The following is a 17,013-nucleotide window of genomic DNA, read 5'->3' on the forward strand; positions in this document are numbered from 1 at the left end:
AGTTTATATCTTATATATATATATATATATATATATATATGTGATCGTATGAGACCAGCTAGTTTATAATTGTATTAATGATATTGTCGTATTACCATTGTGATAGAGAGGTAACAAAACATACACCAAAAATCCATATAAATGATCCTATTTATATGTGTAATTTTATATTAGACGTATGTACGCTGTTAGCAGAAATTATGCAGCAAAGTTAGGTCATTGGGCTCGGCCTTATATGCTCCAAAATGTGTAGAGGAGCTTTAGGATGATTGGTTAAAGTCACCATGAGACTCTTTGAGTCCTATACTCTATTCCTATATTATAATTGTAGGTTGTGAGAAATTTTATGCTTAGTCATCTTCTGAAGTAAACACTATTTATGATTTCTAGCTATGGCAATGGAGTTGCATTGTGGAGCCAGTTAAGTGTTCGGTAACAACTAAAAAGTATTGTAAAGTTATTTTTTTACACAAGTTAAACAGAGTTGCAGATGGCTTAGCCAAGCAAGCTTTAAATGTAGAACTTGCCTTAATGGCTCCCACCTATCTTTGGTTATGATCTAATGCATTTGTGTTTTAAAAAAACATAAGTTGATTAGATCATAAGCAAAGTTATGTTTTTTTTACAGTTGATCTAATGCATTTGCCTTAATGGCTCCCACCTAACTTTCTGGTGATCCTGGCCCAGGAGTGTCACTGTCAGAGGTACTACCTCCATCTAAAGGTTCTGTTCCCACCTGGTTGATTCTTTAAAACGAGACTTGGATAAACTGGTGAATCTGTGGTGCATGTTTCTCATTTAGGCGAAGGAAATGAGGAGAAAGAGAAAGTTAGCACCTCAGTCAATTTGGATAAAGAACAGGAGTAGAGAATTGCTGATATCTCAACCAATCTGCAGAGAGAGAGCAGGGTCGTAGTGATGATGATAAAACTTCCCTGAAGTATCAAGATGACTTGAAGAGGTTAGTGAGTCTCTGGAATGAATTAAAATAGCACATGCTACGTCTGCTAAGAAAAAGTAAAACTGATACTTGAAGGTAGTCAGTGCACCTAATTTTATTTCTTCATTTTTACTGTTATAGCAAGAGCTTGCCAAGTCATATGAAGCTAGCATTAGACAGTTACAAAAAAAATTATCATCTCCTAAAAGTGAAGTGTCGAAAGTAGAGTCAAGCATGGTTGAGGCAATAGCCAGCTAAGAACTCAGAGATAGAAGCACTTGTCAGCGCAATGGATGCCGTGAAAAATCAGGCTGCTCTCAACATAGGAAAATTGTCGTCCCTTCAGGTTCTAGCCTATTAATTATTGTCTTTTGTTTGTTTCCATGACTTCTTAATGGTCCTAAATACTAACTATCTTCAGTTGCTTTTACGAAAATCATTTACTTTTACCAAAGGCAGACATGGAGTCTGTTATGAGAAACAGAGAATAGGCTGAGACTAGGATGATGCAGGTATTACCAGATATATATTCTTCATTGATTTCGTCCAATCACTTGCTGCTTGCTATATACGATTATGAGCATATAAGGTCCTCATACCACTGTACTAATATTTTCTTGTTCCAGGCATTGCGGGAGGAGCTCACAACTACTGAGAGTTTGTCTCTTCTTGTGAAAAGCATTAACAGTTCTACGGAATAATTCTCTTTTAGTCCACTGGCGTTTTATTTCATTGCCTTGTAAATCCTTCGTGTGAAAGACTCATCGCTCTACTTTTGATTATTTACTTGCAACTAATTTATTTGTTTCTCCTTACTCTTCAAGCGGTACATTTAATAATATCACTTGAGCTTAATTGCTACGCCCCTGACTAGTAGGAGCATATGGAGCTGGAGAAACGCTACCGTGAAGATACTGGTATGTGATCTCTAAAATGTACTGATTCTTAGACCAAAGTCATATTAGGAAGTTGTCGGATAGCTTCGGACCATCGGGTGTGTGATGCAGTACTATAAGCAAACGCAACTAGAGACTATGGCAATTGAGAAGGGCTGCAGTAGAGTTTCAGTTGGAGAAAGAGGTCAAACGTCTACACGAAGCACATGTTCGGTCTCAAAGCTCTCTACGGTTTATAAATATTCATTGAAATCTCCGTGCAACCTACAACAAAGGCTCTTCCATTGTATCGCGAACACATGGCTACAGCATGGACACAGGTAGAGAGACTTTGGTGTACATTTAAAAAACGCTGCTTCTCCTTCTTTCGCTTTTGAACTTTTTACTATTATGTTTATTTTTGTTTCTGTCTTCTGTCTTCGGATTACAACGAGAGTATTGTCTCTCGAGGAGCATGGAGAGTGGTCACTACCCACATTCATTTTTAACAACTGCAATATACTTAAGAGAAATTTGTCATTTTATATGTAACATTCTTAAGAGAAAAAAGTATTCAACAACTCCATCCCTTTGGAACCCTTAAGAATGGAAGAGAAACTGCAAAATGTTGTAAAAAATAGAGGTGTTCGGTACAACTTATTGATGTATGCCTGCTATTATGACGCAGACCTGTCAAACTATCATAAAACAACTGTAAGAGCAAAAGTATTCAACAACTCCATACTTCGAAACCTTCAGAATGGAAGGGAGAGTGCATCTCTTGCTACACCTGGTGCAGAATGCTTTAAGAACAGAGGTGTTGGGTATAACTTCTGCACGCCGACCTTCTAAAAGACATGGACCTGGCTCAATGTATGTGAAGTCTCCCAAAATGCATGAAATATGTAACACAACTCCACAATCATTGCATGTATAAAACCATTTCTCCGGGTCCAGTGTCGTTTCACATGCTTCACACCAATATTCGCCATCGACACTATTTTCACCATAAGACAAGGAGAGAGGATGATCGTCGTATCTCTGCCTCATTACCTTTTTTGGTAAAAGACCGCACTTGAAGCACAAACTGAAGTCACATTCATCACAAACTAAATTTCCTGTCTTCCGCCATTCACACCCATTACAAACTTCGAAGTGTTTTCCATAGTACAAAGGATGTGGATGGCTTCCATGCACAAATGGTTCTGGAAATGAAATGCATCGTACATCTACACACATATGATGATTAGCGTACCTGAAACCGGTGAACCTTTGATGACAAAGTTCACAGTAAGAAGCTTCGTCAACGGTACTTGTCCTTTGTAGCATAAGAGGAAGGTTGTCGCAGACATGCCGTTTCTTCCGAGGAAGGTTAGCGCATTTTGTGTGGAGCAAAAAACAGCATGACTCACATTTGTAGAACGACTCTGAACAAATCTGGAACTCGCACGCTTTACAAAGTTGGCTTTCTTGGAGGATCTCACCATCCTTGTTGATGTGTAAGTTATGATCATGGAGGAAATGTTTTATCGTTTTATCATCAATCACTTCGTATGGTGCAATTTCCTCTTCTTCTTCGGGTATCCCTTCCCATTCGACCATGTCCCAAACATCTTCTCTTGTTGCACACCTTGCATGAACAACAAAAGTAGGACATTTTGAGCAAGAATAAGCTCCATAAAAGCCATCGACTTTCTTACGACAAACTTTGCATTTCCACTCCCCATGTCCAAGGCGAGGGGTGTAAGAAATACGGTGATCATGGCGGTTGATGTTTATGACACGTGGTAAATCAATACAGCCCCCATGGATCACGAAATTGCATTGAAAACAGAAATAAGGGCTTCGGTCACCTTTGGTCCCACAAGCATTGCAAGTAAACTCGAGGTGTCTAGGAAAAAGATGGAGTTGATGCTCATGAGTGGTTGGGGTTACAACAACAAGTGGTGGTGGGTCTCTCATGCACATTCTGCATATGTTGAAATTGCAAATATCACAGTGGTGAAGTTGTTCACAAAAGCTTCCCCCGCAAATAATACATTCTGTGTCGGCGTAAGTAGGTGCTGCTTTACTCTTTAGGAACTTGAGTGAGTGTTTAGGATGGGAAGTGTGGTACGCCTCTGGAATAAATATGGCACATTCTACATGGATGTGCAGTTTGCACTGAACACACATATACTTGTATCGGGAGTGATCACATGGGTGATCGCACAATTTGCAATCTCTCTTGGACATGTCGTCGTCACCAACAATCTTGGAAGAATGGCAGAGTTCAAGTGGATGTTCGTGCGCACTACTAGGCTTCGCAAGAATAGCAAGTGGGGAGGATTGTGTTGCACAGACCATATCCAACTTGAAATCACAAATTGAACAAGAATAGCCAAAAGGGGATCCCCATCCCCCACATAAACTACATGAATACTCAACATCATGTCTGAATAACTTGAGAGGATGGTCGAGATGGGAAGGGTGGTTGATTTCTGGCAGGGCCTCACCACACTCTTTATGAAACACAGCATCATCACCACACCCCAACTCATTGCAACGATACCCGCCGTAAATGTTACCATAAAAACCACACCCTTCACAGCTACCGAAAAAAAATCGAGTAAAAGGTAACAAAGGATGGTTGTGAACTGATGATACCTCTTGTTTTTCCATTTTGATGTTCTGCTTTCCAAAGGCCAAAAAGCTCTTTTGTTGAGTATTTAGATCCGATTAGGTTAGGTTTAGCTTCTTGAATGTTAACGTGATTTGGTTTCTTCGATTTCGTTTCAGGTTCGAGAACAGAGCAACGAAGAACAAATGAACAACACAAGATTTGTTCACCCGGTGTTCGCTGATCTACTCACCGGGGAGGGAACGGCATCCCTCAACTGATCACTATTGAATGTTTTGATCAAGGTTACAAGCTCAACAATAATGGCGTAAGTCAATAAACCAGAGCAATACAAGAGAGATTTAGCGAGCTTATCACTTCCTCTATGAAGCCGGAAAGTCACTGCCGGAATGATCCAACCTGATCGTGTACCGCTTTCGTGACTCCGTCGAACTTCAACCTCGTGATCTCAAAGCTAAGTCGTCTTCTCTCTTCCTTGATCTTTCTCTCTCGATGTGATTCTCTCTATCTTCGCCGTAGTGATGATGACAGCTCATGAGTTTGTTATAACAAACTCTACCACTCTTGAAACGCACCGTTTCAGTTTAGCCGTCACTTGATTATTTCTGGGCTGAGACTTGGGCTTCCTTGTTTCTCTTGCAGGTTTACACGGAAATGGGTTTCGACACTGAAGCCCACTCGGTGTTTGACTGAACCAAAAGTCCACAATCTCCACCTTTCAGACACAACACCGAAGTGCTGTCTCTCTCTCCTCGAAACCTAGCCGCTTGTCTCTCTGAGGCGATGAATCGCCTCCTCTTGTCACCGAAGCTTATCGACGACCCCAGAAGCAATCCTTTGCTCTCACGATGACAGAGAACCTCCACGGATGTAAGGTACTCTCTGTATCCCTCTCTCTTCTCTTTTCTTCTTCTGATTTGCTTCGACTGTCGAAGTAAACCAATCTCGGATCTTTCACTTACTGACCCCTTTTCTTTTTCCTTCTCCTTGCAGATCAAGATGAACGATGCTTCAATCTCTGATCAGACCTATTGGCGAGTCAGAAGATGAACCGACGAACTGCTGAAGACTCTGCATGAATCTGATCTGAGCCGGACTGTTCCAGAATCAATTGTCAGACGTCAAAGCTTTAGACTTCCCATAACATCGAACCCAGATAAGTGACCACTGACTTCTCTTCCTTTCGATGAACACTGAACCTTTCAAGATGAACTGACACTGATGATGAAAACTCTTACTGACTCTGATCTTCTTTCTGTTTCAGGAACCTTGAAGAGACTCCACCTGAAACTGAAACTCCACCTGAGAAGGAAACTCCACCTCGCTTCCTATACTCGGGTAACGATTTCTCTCTTTTCACTTCAAGTTGGTTTGATTCCAGTGAGTGTAGTAACAACTCATAAGAATGATAATGTTAACTAACTCCCTGAAATTTGTTTTCTTTGCGAGGTAACCAACAACGGAGCCACATCATTACCCGGAGCTGCTTCCTTCTCAGAACAGATTCACCAGCTCAGAGCAAAGTCTGAACTTCGGACCAGGTAACACTTTAGTTAGGAAATCAGCTGGGTTTTTGCTTGTGTGAATCTTGTGTAGGATAATATCACCCTGAGCAACAATATCACGGATGAAGTGATACTTGTTTGCAACATGCTTAGTCCTTTCGTGAAATACTCTGTTTTTAGCTAGAGCTAGGGCACTCTGTGAATCACAATGCATCTTGACACTTCCTGGTTTTAGGCCTAGTTCTTCACATATCCCTTTTAACCAAATAGCTTCTTTGGTTGCTGTGGAGAGTGCCATATACTCTGCCTCAGTAGTCGACAAAGCTACAACTGATTGTAGGTTAGATCTCCACGAAACTGTATTACCCCAAACCTTGAACACATACCCAGTAACTGAACGTCGTCTGTCTAAGTCAGCCGAGTAATCTGAATCTGAAAAACCCTCAATAGAACGCACATCACTCTTAACAAACGTTAAACTGGTTTTAGATTCACCACGTAGAAACTTTAAAATCCACTTCACCGCCAACCAATGCTCCATACTAGGTTTAGACATAAACCTGCTCACAACTCCCACTGCATGTGCTAAGTCTGGTCTTGAGCCAATCATGGCATACATGAGGCTCCCGACTGCACTTGCATAAGGGATTCCTTCCATCTCAGCTGCACCTGCTAACGCCTCTGCCTTGGTTTGACTCTTCAGTTTGAATTGAGGCGCCAATGGAGTTGTGACTGGCTTAGCATCTTGCATTCCGAAACTCTTTAGAACTTTCTCAATGTATGCCTCCTGAGAGAGTACTAAAGTTCCCTTCTTCCTGTCACGAATAATGTCCATTCCAAGAATTCTGGAAGCCCTTCCTAAATCTTTCATTTCGAATTCTCTGCTCAGACTGTCTTTCATCTTCTGAATCTCAGTCATATCTCCTGAAGCAATTAGCATATCATCCACGTAGAGAAGTAGATAAATTTCCTTAGGGGTATCAACACTTCTCATGTAGACACACGAATCATACTCACTCTGTAGAAACTTTTCTTTCTTCATAAAACAGTCAAACCGTAGATTCCACTGTCTAGGAGATTGCTTTAGACCATATAGAGACTTCCTTAGGAGACACACCTTGTTCTCATCCCCGGGTTTCACATAACCTTCAGGTTGATCCATTAGAATCCTTTCGTCTAGGTTCCCATGTAGAAAAGCAGTCTTGACGTCTAGTTGTTCTAACTCATAGTCTCTGTTCACCACAATTGAAAGCATCAGTCTTATGGAGACGTGCTTGACAACTGGTGAAAACACTTCATTGTAGTCAATGCCTTCCTTCTGTGAATACCCTTTAGCAACTAATCTTCCCTTGTATCTCCTGTCCTCCACACCGGGGATTCCCGGTTTATACTTGAAGAGCCACTTGCAGCCAACGGTCTTCTGACCTTTTGGTCTCTCAATGAGATCCCAAGTGTGATTTCTGTCAAGTGAATCCATCTCTTCGTCTGCAGCATTATCCCAGTGCTTCCAGTCTTTACTCCTCTTTGCTTCTTCGTATGATTTAGGTTCTTCCCTCTCAATATCATCTGCCACAGCTAGTGCATAGGCAACTAGGTTAGCATCTTCATATCTAGATGGTGGCCTGACATTCTGCCTTCTGACTCGATCTCTCGCAAGCATGTAGTTATCAATAGAGCCTGTAGATTCATTATCCTCAACAAACGTCAAACCTTCCGTATCACTGTCACTCTCTGAGTCGCTTGAACTCCCATGAACCTCTGAATCTTGTTGAGACTGATCTGAGTTTCCAGGATCAGACGTTTCACCATGTTCATAGTTGGGACCACTCGGTCCTCGAATCAGACTTGGACTGAAAGATACCTTTTTATTCGGCTCCTTAGTTTGCTTTCCTGAATCCTTCTCACTCTCTGTAACCTTCTTAGCTTGCGTGTCTTTGTAGATCTCATCCTCTCTGAACACAACGTTTCTGCTCGTAGTACACTTTAGGTCCTCTGGAATCCACACTCTGTAACCCTTCACACCAAATGGATAACCCACGAAAACTCCTTTAACTGCTCTAGGGCTAGTCTTGTCCTGAGTAACGTGAACATAGGCTGTGCAACCAAACCTCCTTAAGTGTGATAAATCAGGCCTATTCCCTGACCAAACTTCTTCTGGAAGTTTAAAGTCAATGGTTGAATTTGGTGTCCTGTTTATCAGATACACAGCTGTAGAAGTAGCTTCTGCCCAAAACTCCTGTCCTAATCCGGTCTCAGCTAGCATGCTTCTCACTTTATCCATTATGGTGCGGTTCATACGTTCTGAAACCCCATTCTGTTGAGGAGTGTAGTTACATGTTCTATGTCGTTTGATTCCAGACTTTCTGCACAACTCGTCAAACTGCTTATTGCAATACTCCAACCCATTATCAGTGCGAAGGCACTTGATCTTCTTCTCAGTATGACTCTCAACAGCTTCTTTCCATTCCACAAACTTAGAAAATGCTTCGTCTTTAGTTCTTAGGAAGTAGACCCAAACTTTCTTTGAGAAGTCATCTATGAAGCTTATGAAATATTTGCAACTAGCCAGACTCTCTGGAGTTGATGGAGAACCCCATAGATCTGAATGCACATACTCTAGGATGCCTTTAGTAGTATGCTTTGCCTTAAGGAAACTTTGTTTATGTGATTTACCCAATACGCAGCCTTCACAAAACTCTAGCTTCCCCACTTCAGTCTTAGGTATATAACCTTCCTTCACGAGCATCTCCATGTTCTTAGAACTCATGTGTCCTAACCGTGAATGCCATATAGTAGTCTTTGCGTCAGTAGACTCACTGATATTAGCTTCACCACGTGACACTGTTCCTTGTAGATAGTACAACCCATTCTCATACTTGCCAGTGATCACCTTCTGTCCATCTTTGTAGAATGTCACAGTGAAATCTCCACCTTGATAGTTACACCCTGATTTCTCTAGCATTCCATAGGAGATTAAGTTCCTGCTCATGTCTGGCATATAGCGAACATCTTTGAGAATAATCACTGCTCCATCTTCATTAGTAATTTTGATTTTACCAATGCCCTTGACTTCGCATTAAGTGTTGTTCGCCATTAGAACTTTGCTTCCATCTCCTTCTTGTAGATCAAATAAGACATCCTTGTTAGGTGTAATGTGAAATGTGCAACCTGAGTCCAGAACCCACTCGTCTCTAGAGTCATGTATGCTTGCTGTAAGTACTAACGGTTGCCTTATCTCAGTTACTGAATTCACTGCTTGTTCACCACCATTTTTGTGTCCTCTGGTTAGACAATCACGCTTCCAGTGACCTTCTTTGCCACATGAGAAACACGTGCCTTTCTTAGTCTTATCTGATCTGCCTCTAGACTTAGATCGATCACCTTTGCTTCTAGACCTGTTGTACTTCTTGTTGTTACCATTATCTGATCGCTTAGACGCCTTCCTCTTGACTCAACAGATAGGCCTTCTGATGTAGTTTTCTTTTTATTCAGTAAACCTTTCTGTCTGAGCTCAGCTTCTTTTGAATATGCAGATGTAACAACTTCAGAGACAGTGAGAGTGTCTCTGCCAGTGCCGTATTGAAGAGTGTGGACCAGTTGCTCATACGCAGTAGGAAGACCAGAGAGCAACTGTATAGCTTGATCTTCATCTGTAATGGTAACCTTCAAACTCTCTAGATCAGCTATCAGTTTTAGAAACACATCCACATTTTCTTCAATCGACTTATCCTCTTCCATTTTGTAGCAGGAGAACTGACGCTTCAGGTAGATCCTGTTTGGAAGAGACTTGAGCTGATACAGCTTCTCCAGGGACTTCCACATGCCAAGAGCAGTCTGCTCGTGCATGATTTTCCTCAAGATTGAATCACTCAAGCAGGTACACAGTAAGCTTCTGACTCGTAGATCTTTATCAGCCTTCTTCTGATCAACTTTAGGTTTCTCACCTTCTTCTTGCTTTTCAGATACTGACGTAACCACGAAGTCGTCTTGTAACACTGCAAGGAGACCTTGAATCTCCAACTGAGCCATCATCTTGTACTTCCACATACCGAAGTCCCCCTTCCCATCAAACTTATCCATCTCGAACTTTCCATGAGTTCTCTCCATCTTGAAACGTAAGGATCTCAAGAGCAACTGCACACAGAAAGCGAATAGCAGCAATCACAGCAACACAAGCAGGAGATCTACAAACCTCAGTGATCGCAGCAAGTAATCACAGATAAGTAACCTCTCCTTCTCCTTCCTTATCAGATCTGATCTTACTCGTTACCTTAGCACCCAACCTTGTGCTCTGATACCAATTGTTGAGTATTTAGATCCGATTAGGTTAGGTTTAGCTTCTTGAATGTTAACGTGATTTGGTTTCTTCGATTTCGTTTCAGGTTCGAGAACAGAGCAACGAAGAACAAATGAACAACACAAGATTTGTTCACCCGGTGTTCGCTGATCTACTCACCGGGGAGGGAACGGCATCCCTCAACTGATCACTATTGAATGTTTTGATCAAGGTTACAAGCTCAACAATAATGGCGTAAGCCAATAAACCAGAGCAATACAAGAGAGATTTAGCGAGCTTATCACTTCCTCACTTCAAGCCGGAAAGTCACCGCCGGAATGATCCAACCTGATCGTGTACCGCTTTCGTGACTCCGTCGAACTTCAACCTCGTGATCTCAAAGCTAAGTCGTCTTCTCACTTCCTTGATCTTTCTCTCTCGATGTGATTCTCTCTATCTTCGCCGTAGTGATGATGACAGCTCATGAGTTTGTTATAACAAACTCTACCACTCTTGAAACGCACCGTTTCAGTTTAGCCGTCACTTGATTATTTCTGGGCTGAGACTTGGGCTTCCTTGTTTCTCTTGCAGGTTTACACGGAAATGGGTTTCGACACTGAAGCCCACTCGGTGTTTGACTGAACCAAAAGTCCACATCTTTTCTTTTGTCAATCTTTTTTTTTCTTGATCTTTTCTTTGTTAATGAGTTCTGCTCTCAAAAGTAAACAAGGCCATGATTCTTTTGCCGTTGAGAGATCCCATGATTCACGACTTGAGATTCACGAGGGCAAAAGTCAATGGTAGATCATAGGAAGTTAGAACATTTAATAATATTTCCAAATCACAAAGTTAACTAATACAGTATATAATCATATGGTTGTTTGTGAAAACAGCTCATCTAAAATATTATGTCTAATAAACTAAAGCAAACCAAATCAAACATTAAATGTTCCATCTGACTTTTGATTCAATAATAGGGAAAACAAATTTTTACTCTGACTGAAGAAAAAAGATCATGCTGAGAAAGACAAGGTTAATAATATTCAACATCAATATTAACAAACAACAAAACCATCTGTCTCTATTAGTAAAAAGGCTTGTATGCTCAAGCTCAACATTGCCATCTCAACAACCATAGTTTGCTTTGAATGACGTTGTGGGAAAAGTTAGAGATGAAATAAAGAGAGATTTACGGTGTGAGTCACTTTATGACTTTCAGTATCACAAAAGGTCACTTTAATATACTGAGACACTTTTTTCGTGTTAAAATATGATTTTGTCCTCAAAAGACCTAATTAGGTGAGTTTTTTTCACCCTTAGCTTACAATTTTTTTTCTACCGCATCTCTATCTTTTTTTTTCATCTCTCCACCACATTTCGATCTATCGCTTCAATCTCCCATCTGCGAAAACAATCTGAAAATTAGAGAAGCTATTACCTAGAAATTCATTGAATACCTTGGTCGTAATGAGACTGATCTGGAGGAAGGTGGATTGTGTTCCGGATCGAACGGTGAAGCAGCAGTTGTGAAGAGGCTGAAGACTAATCTGTTAAAAATAAATAATTATGGAAAACTTGTTTTTTTCTTCTTCTCTTTTGACTATTGTCGGTTAATCTATACAACATCTGTAAGTTTTGGAGGTGAAATCATCAAAATAAAGATTTCATGAAAAAATCAATGGCGGCTCCAAGATGCAGTTGCAGAAAATACAAAAAGTCCTAATTTAAAGATGACGATTTAATTATAAAATTGCCACTCTTTAAGTGTTTGTACACATGTACAACATATAAACATAATCCACATGTACATCGAATATATATAGTATCCACATGTATACATTTAACGTAAGTGTACAAATCAATATTTTTAGAGAAAATCAATATGCATTTCAAATTAAAACTAAAACACTACTTTTCTCCCAAAAAAAAAAAGAAATCAGTCTCTTGACAATAAATAGAAATCAATTGTTCTCTTCAGATTCATCATTCATCCATTGTCATGATTAAAAATTGTAAAACACATGTATAAGCAATTTCTGGATGTACATGGTTATTATTATCCACGTGTACAATGATGTAAACAATTTTCAATGTACACCAAATTATGATATCCACATGTACAAATTATATATAGTATCCACATGTACATGAAAGATTTTATAGGTGAATCTATGAGCATTGCCAAAACCAGAAAATATTTTAATGGGGTCTTTTATCTCTTCATAGCATGCTTCTTCACCACATAACTTATACATTCCTTCACAAATAAAAATTCAGAAGCCGAAGTTAGAACCTGTAAAAGAAATGTACAAAGGGGTTTAATTTTTTGGAATAGCTGCCAAGCTTGTTATAGCATCACACATACAAGCAAGGTCAACAACAGTTGGTACTCCAGTAAAGTAACACAAGCTTATTTGGACATAATCTCAACTTGTTTAGGAACGGTCTTTTCCCAGTCAATTATCAACTCAAATAGCCTTTGTCCATTAGATGTGATCACATTTTCAAAAAAGAATCTGATATTTACCAATTCCTATAGCTCATGATACTCTACAAAACTAACCCATCAATCTTAAACCATGATTAATCATTCAAAGAAAAAATAAATCAACGGATATTTGTATTGTACCTGCAACTGAGATCATGACCACCTAGTTATATTAATTTTGACAGCAAATCAGCTTCAAAATCTGAAGCTTCCAATCTTCTCCGGCTGATACAGAACAAAATAGCCACTTTGAATCAATCTATAAACAACACTTTTCATCTGCTGAAGAGTTTGAAAGGATATCTAACCAATTAAAGAAACAATTTTACAACCAAAACAAATGAATGAATCTCAGACCAAAGAATCAACACGAGGTGACATTGAAAATCTACCAACCCAGATTTTAAGAAATCATATGCTGAATCTAGTCAATGAAACACTAACATATAATTCATCATTTAAGTATTCTTTATCGCCCACTCATGTCTTACCTCACGAGAACTAGGGTTCTGACTCTACTCATCAATTAGAGATTTGGAATCGACGATGATATATGTGGCAGATGCGGAGGATTTGGAGGATGCAGCCATAGAAGAACTAGTCTTGATGAAACACATGATAAATCTGAGAAACTTCTGTAATCAATGGATTCAAATAAAAAATTGAAACTTTGAACAGAGGTTAAAAGAAAAAAAAAAGAGTTTGCGTTAGTTCTGTAGTTAGAAAAGCATTCATTAGGTTTTAGTGTGCACAAGGATATAAATGAAATTTCATATGGTGAATAGTAGAGAAAAGGCAAGAGAAAGTGTGCTAGGAGAAGAAAGTGACTTAGAATGACATTAATAAGTGTAAAAGTGACTCACACCGTAAATCTTTCTGAAATAAAAACAGAGGGGGTGGTTATATAGTGCTTACAACATAGACTATAATAAGCTAATAGCTCTTCTAGAGATAGATCAGGAAATACATTCATATAGCCATAGTTAGATCCTTCCTAGGAACAACTCCTTCCTCCAACACTTGGGACAAACTCTTCATCCTGCAACACTTTTTTTATGAAGCTAAAATCCCTTTTATATTATTCTAAGAGCATTATTATAAATTAACCTTGTACTCATGTGTTATTAATCAAATTATCATTTCATACGTGAAAATATCATATTCATTCTCACGCTATATAATTAAAAGTACTCTTCTTACTAAACTAATTACATATACTGTTATTGTTCATAAAATTGTAGCTTTAATATAATATACTACTAGATTTTGATCCGCGCTTTGAAAGCGAGGGATTATTTTTATTTATCAAAAATATATTAAAACATATTGAAATTAGACATATTTTTTATATATTTTCACATCTCAATGTGCATAAATTTTCTTTTTGACAATACATATTCTATATAATATCTTTTTATTTATTTATATTTGTAATTATTTAAATTATTTGGTTTTAACTATTTTAATCTTATTTTATTTTTAACCAAAACTTAAGCGATTATTTTTAATTAATTATTAAGATGGAATCAATGTTCATATTTGATATGGATATGTGGTCGAACATATAGTCTGACTTGTAAATACTTGCTCTAACTTTAATAAAAATTGTTAGCTAAAAATCTACCATTAAACTACGACCCATCACTATTGATCCGGTAAAAACTTAAAATATTCCTATTTGAGTTTAGAATGAAATTATATGTATTTGTATTGTTGAAACATGTGTATAAATTCACTTATTTAGTTTTATTTATTTTAATCTTTTTCTATTTTTTTACCAACACTTATGCGGTTATATTTAGTTAATTGTTAATATGAAATCAATGTTCATATTTGATCTGGATTTGTGGTCAGGCAGTGACCCGTATATTTTGGTCCAACTTTAAATAAAAACTGTTAACTAAAAATCTACCATCAAACCTCGACCCGTCACAATTGATCCGGTAAAAACTTAAAACAATCTAATTTGAACTTAGGTTTAATAAGCATTCTCATAAATATTTGATATTTGATGAAAACTTAGATTTAGTAAGCATTCTCATAAATATTTGATCTTTGATGAAACTATAGGTATTTGTATTATGAAATCATGTGTATATATTTTACCCGATTTGATGCATATTGTATCAATATGGTGCACATTTATATTTATGGCAAGTAAATACTCATGAATATGCATTTGAGATGTATTGTTTTAGATAGCTCGTTTTATATGAGGAAGTCTATATTTCTAGGAATTCAACGTATGTTTAAAGGTTATGCGTGATGCAAATCATAAATCATAATAGGTCTATTTTATTAATTACATAATATAACATAATAATCAATAAAAAATATTAACAATAAATGAATTTTAAATATAAATTTGAATTTATTTTTAGTTATAACAAAATCTGTTGAGAAAAATCTAACAAAATCTTACTCAATATTTTAAATATTTTTATTAAATAATATATTAATTATTTCGTAATTAATATATTAAATTAATATTAATATTAAGTTTTTTTTAATTAAAGAAGCATTATCTATTAAAAATCGCAGCATATCTTTTTATAAATGATACTTGCCATAATAATAAGTATTGTTAGTTTGAATATAAATTATTTAGTTGATTAATTAAAGGAAAATAATTAAAAGCATATATTAAAAATATACAATGGCAAAGAATTGTAAATACTTCAAAACTTTAAGGTGTCTTCAAAAAAACCTCTTGTATTTTAATAGTATTGATATGCTTTCTAATTATTAGATCGTGAAACCGGTCTGACTATTAGAGAACACAACTTGTTATCTAATATATGCTTTAATTATGTGATACTAATAATTAGAATAATCTTAACTAAGTATATCATTGTGTACTATAAATATTTTATATAATTTTATTCGTCAAACAAATATGATGATTCCTTTAATATGATGATATGATGTTGAAATAGATTCTTCTATATGGATGGTTATGTATTGTATAATATTTAGGACAATATAATGATTCCTTTAATATGGACCTTATACATATTCTTAGTTTTTTTTTATATTGACCGAACATAGTATTGGGTTAGTTGGTTAGTTTCCATTTCTTACAATATTACTTAATGCTGCATATATTATTCTAATTAATTATCCTAAATTAGTGGTTGACCGTATATTTTAATTCACATAAATTATGTATAAATATTCGAATTGCAATATATTGATTTACTAATTCGCTGAAATTAAGCTCGTGGTGCACAAAAAAAAACTGTAACAAAATTTGGCGCTCCCCAAACTTAAGTTGCTATAATTCCCAAAATATCTAGACTATAAATCTCTATATATACACCATACAGTTATATAAAATAAAAAAAAGAGCTAAGATACAAAAAAATTATCAAATATATATTATTCATAACCATTAATTGTCATATATACGTTAATCATCTTAGGAAATTTCATAGCTTTTATTTAAAGAAAATGCGAGAATATTTTTCTGTGCATTTAATCTTTTTTCTTTAAATTAACATAACGTCGGTTTTTTAATAATCCACATTAAAATTAATATCGAAGAGTGGCTATTAAATGTCGTATTAAATCTCGCTCGGTATAAAAACTATAAGACTGGCGAGATATGCATATAACATTTAATCAATCCTAGCGAATTTACCTCAATTGCCTTTGAACCAACAATTTTTTTTCAATTGAAATATGAAGCTAACAAGTCACTAAATTACTATGTTAATTAACTGACACCTAAGATAGATATTTTTTTAGTTTTTACAAATTTGAGGTAACATCTATTCAAAATTTTCTCTATTATTAGGGATATGACAATTGCAGAAATTTGTTCAACTCTTCTGGATGTATCTAATACACCTACGGCTACATGTATTGTTTGGTCCCTTTTACACTGAATATCATCACATTCATGGAATTCGAATTCTCGTCGTTCTAATCGCATGCTCTCACGTAGGAGCAAGCTGAGGCCCAAGAAGTTGAGTATTCGATGAGTCTGTCCAACAACGTTTTCAGACCATGACGGCTTATGTAAGAAAAGCACTGAATGGGGAGTTTAAGGTGACCAAAGAAAAAAAAAAAAAAAAAAGAGGTGACCAAAGAACTTATTTAAGGATTGTCCTAGAGATGGTTTTGAACTTTTTTTTATACAGAGGCTGCTAAACGCTGGAATGCGATAGAACATAATGTTTCATGTTTGTACATGCCTAAAAGGGGTTTATACATATGCTTGAATATATACCTAATTTCAACTAGTTTGAATTAGAATGAGTGTATGCTCCTAATTTCAACTAGTTTGAATTAGAATGAGTGTATGCTT

General features: G+C 37.0%; 1 protein-coding gene across 1 annotated transcript; it reads right to left on the reverse strand.

Annotated features, from left to right (window-relative positions):
- Positions 1–2,455: 2,455 nt before the first annotated feature.
- LOC108808104 (uncharacterized) lies at positions 2,456–4,485 on the reverse strand. Its single transcript, XM_018580300.2, has one exon. The coding sequence runs from the start codon at positions 4,474–4,476 to the stop codon at positions 2,509–2,511; it is 1,968 nt and encodes a 655-aa protein (XP_018435802.1). The 5' UTR covers positions 4,477–4,485; the 3' UTR covers positions 2,456–2,508.
- Between the last annotated feature and the right edge of the window lie 12,528 nt (positions 4,486–17,013).

The sequence above is a fragment of the Raphanus sativus genome, chromosome 6 (genome assembly GCF_000801105.2).
Source record: "Raphanus sativus cultivar WK10039 chromosome 6, ASM80110v3, whole genome shotgun sequence".
In the NCBI taxonomy this organism is placed as follows: Eukaryota; Viridiplantae; Streptophyta; class Magnoliopsida; order Brassicales; family Brassicaceae; genus Raphanus; species Raphanus sativus.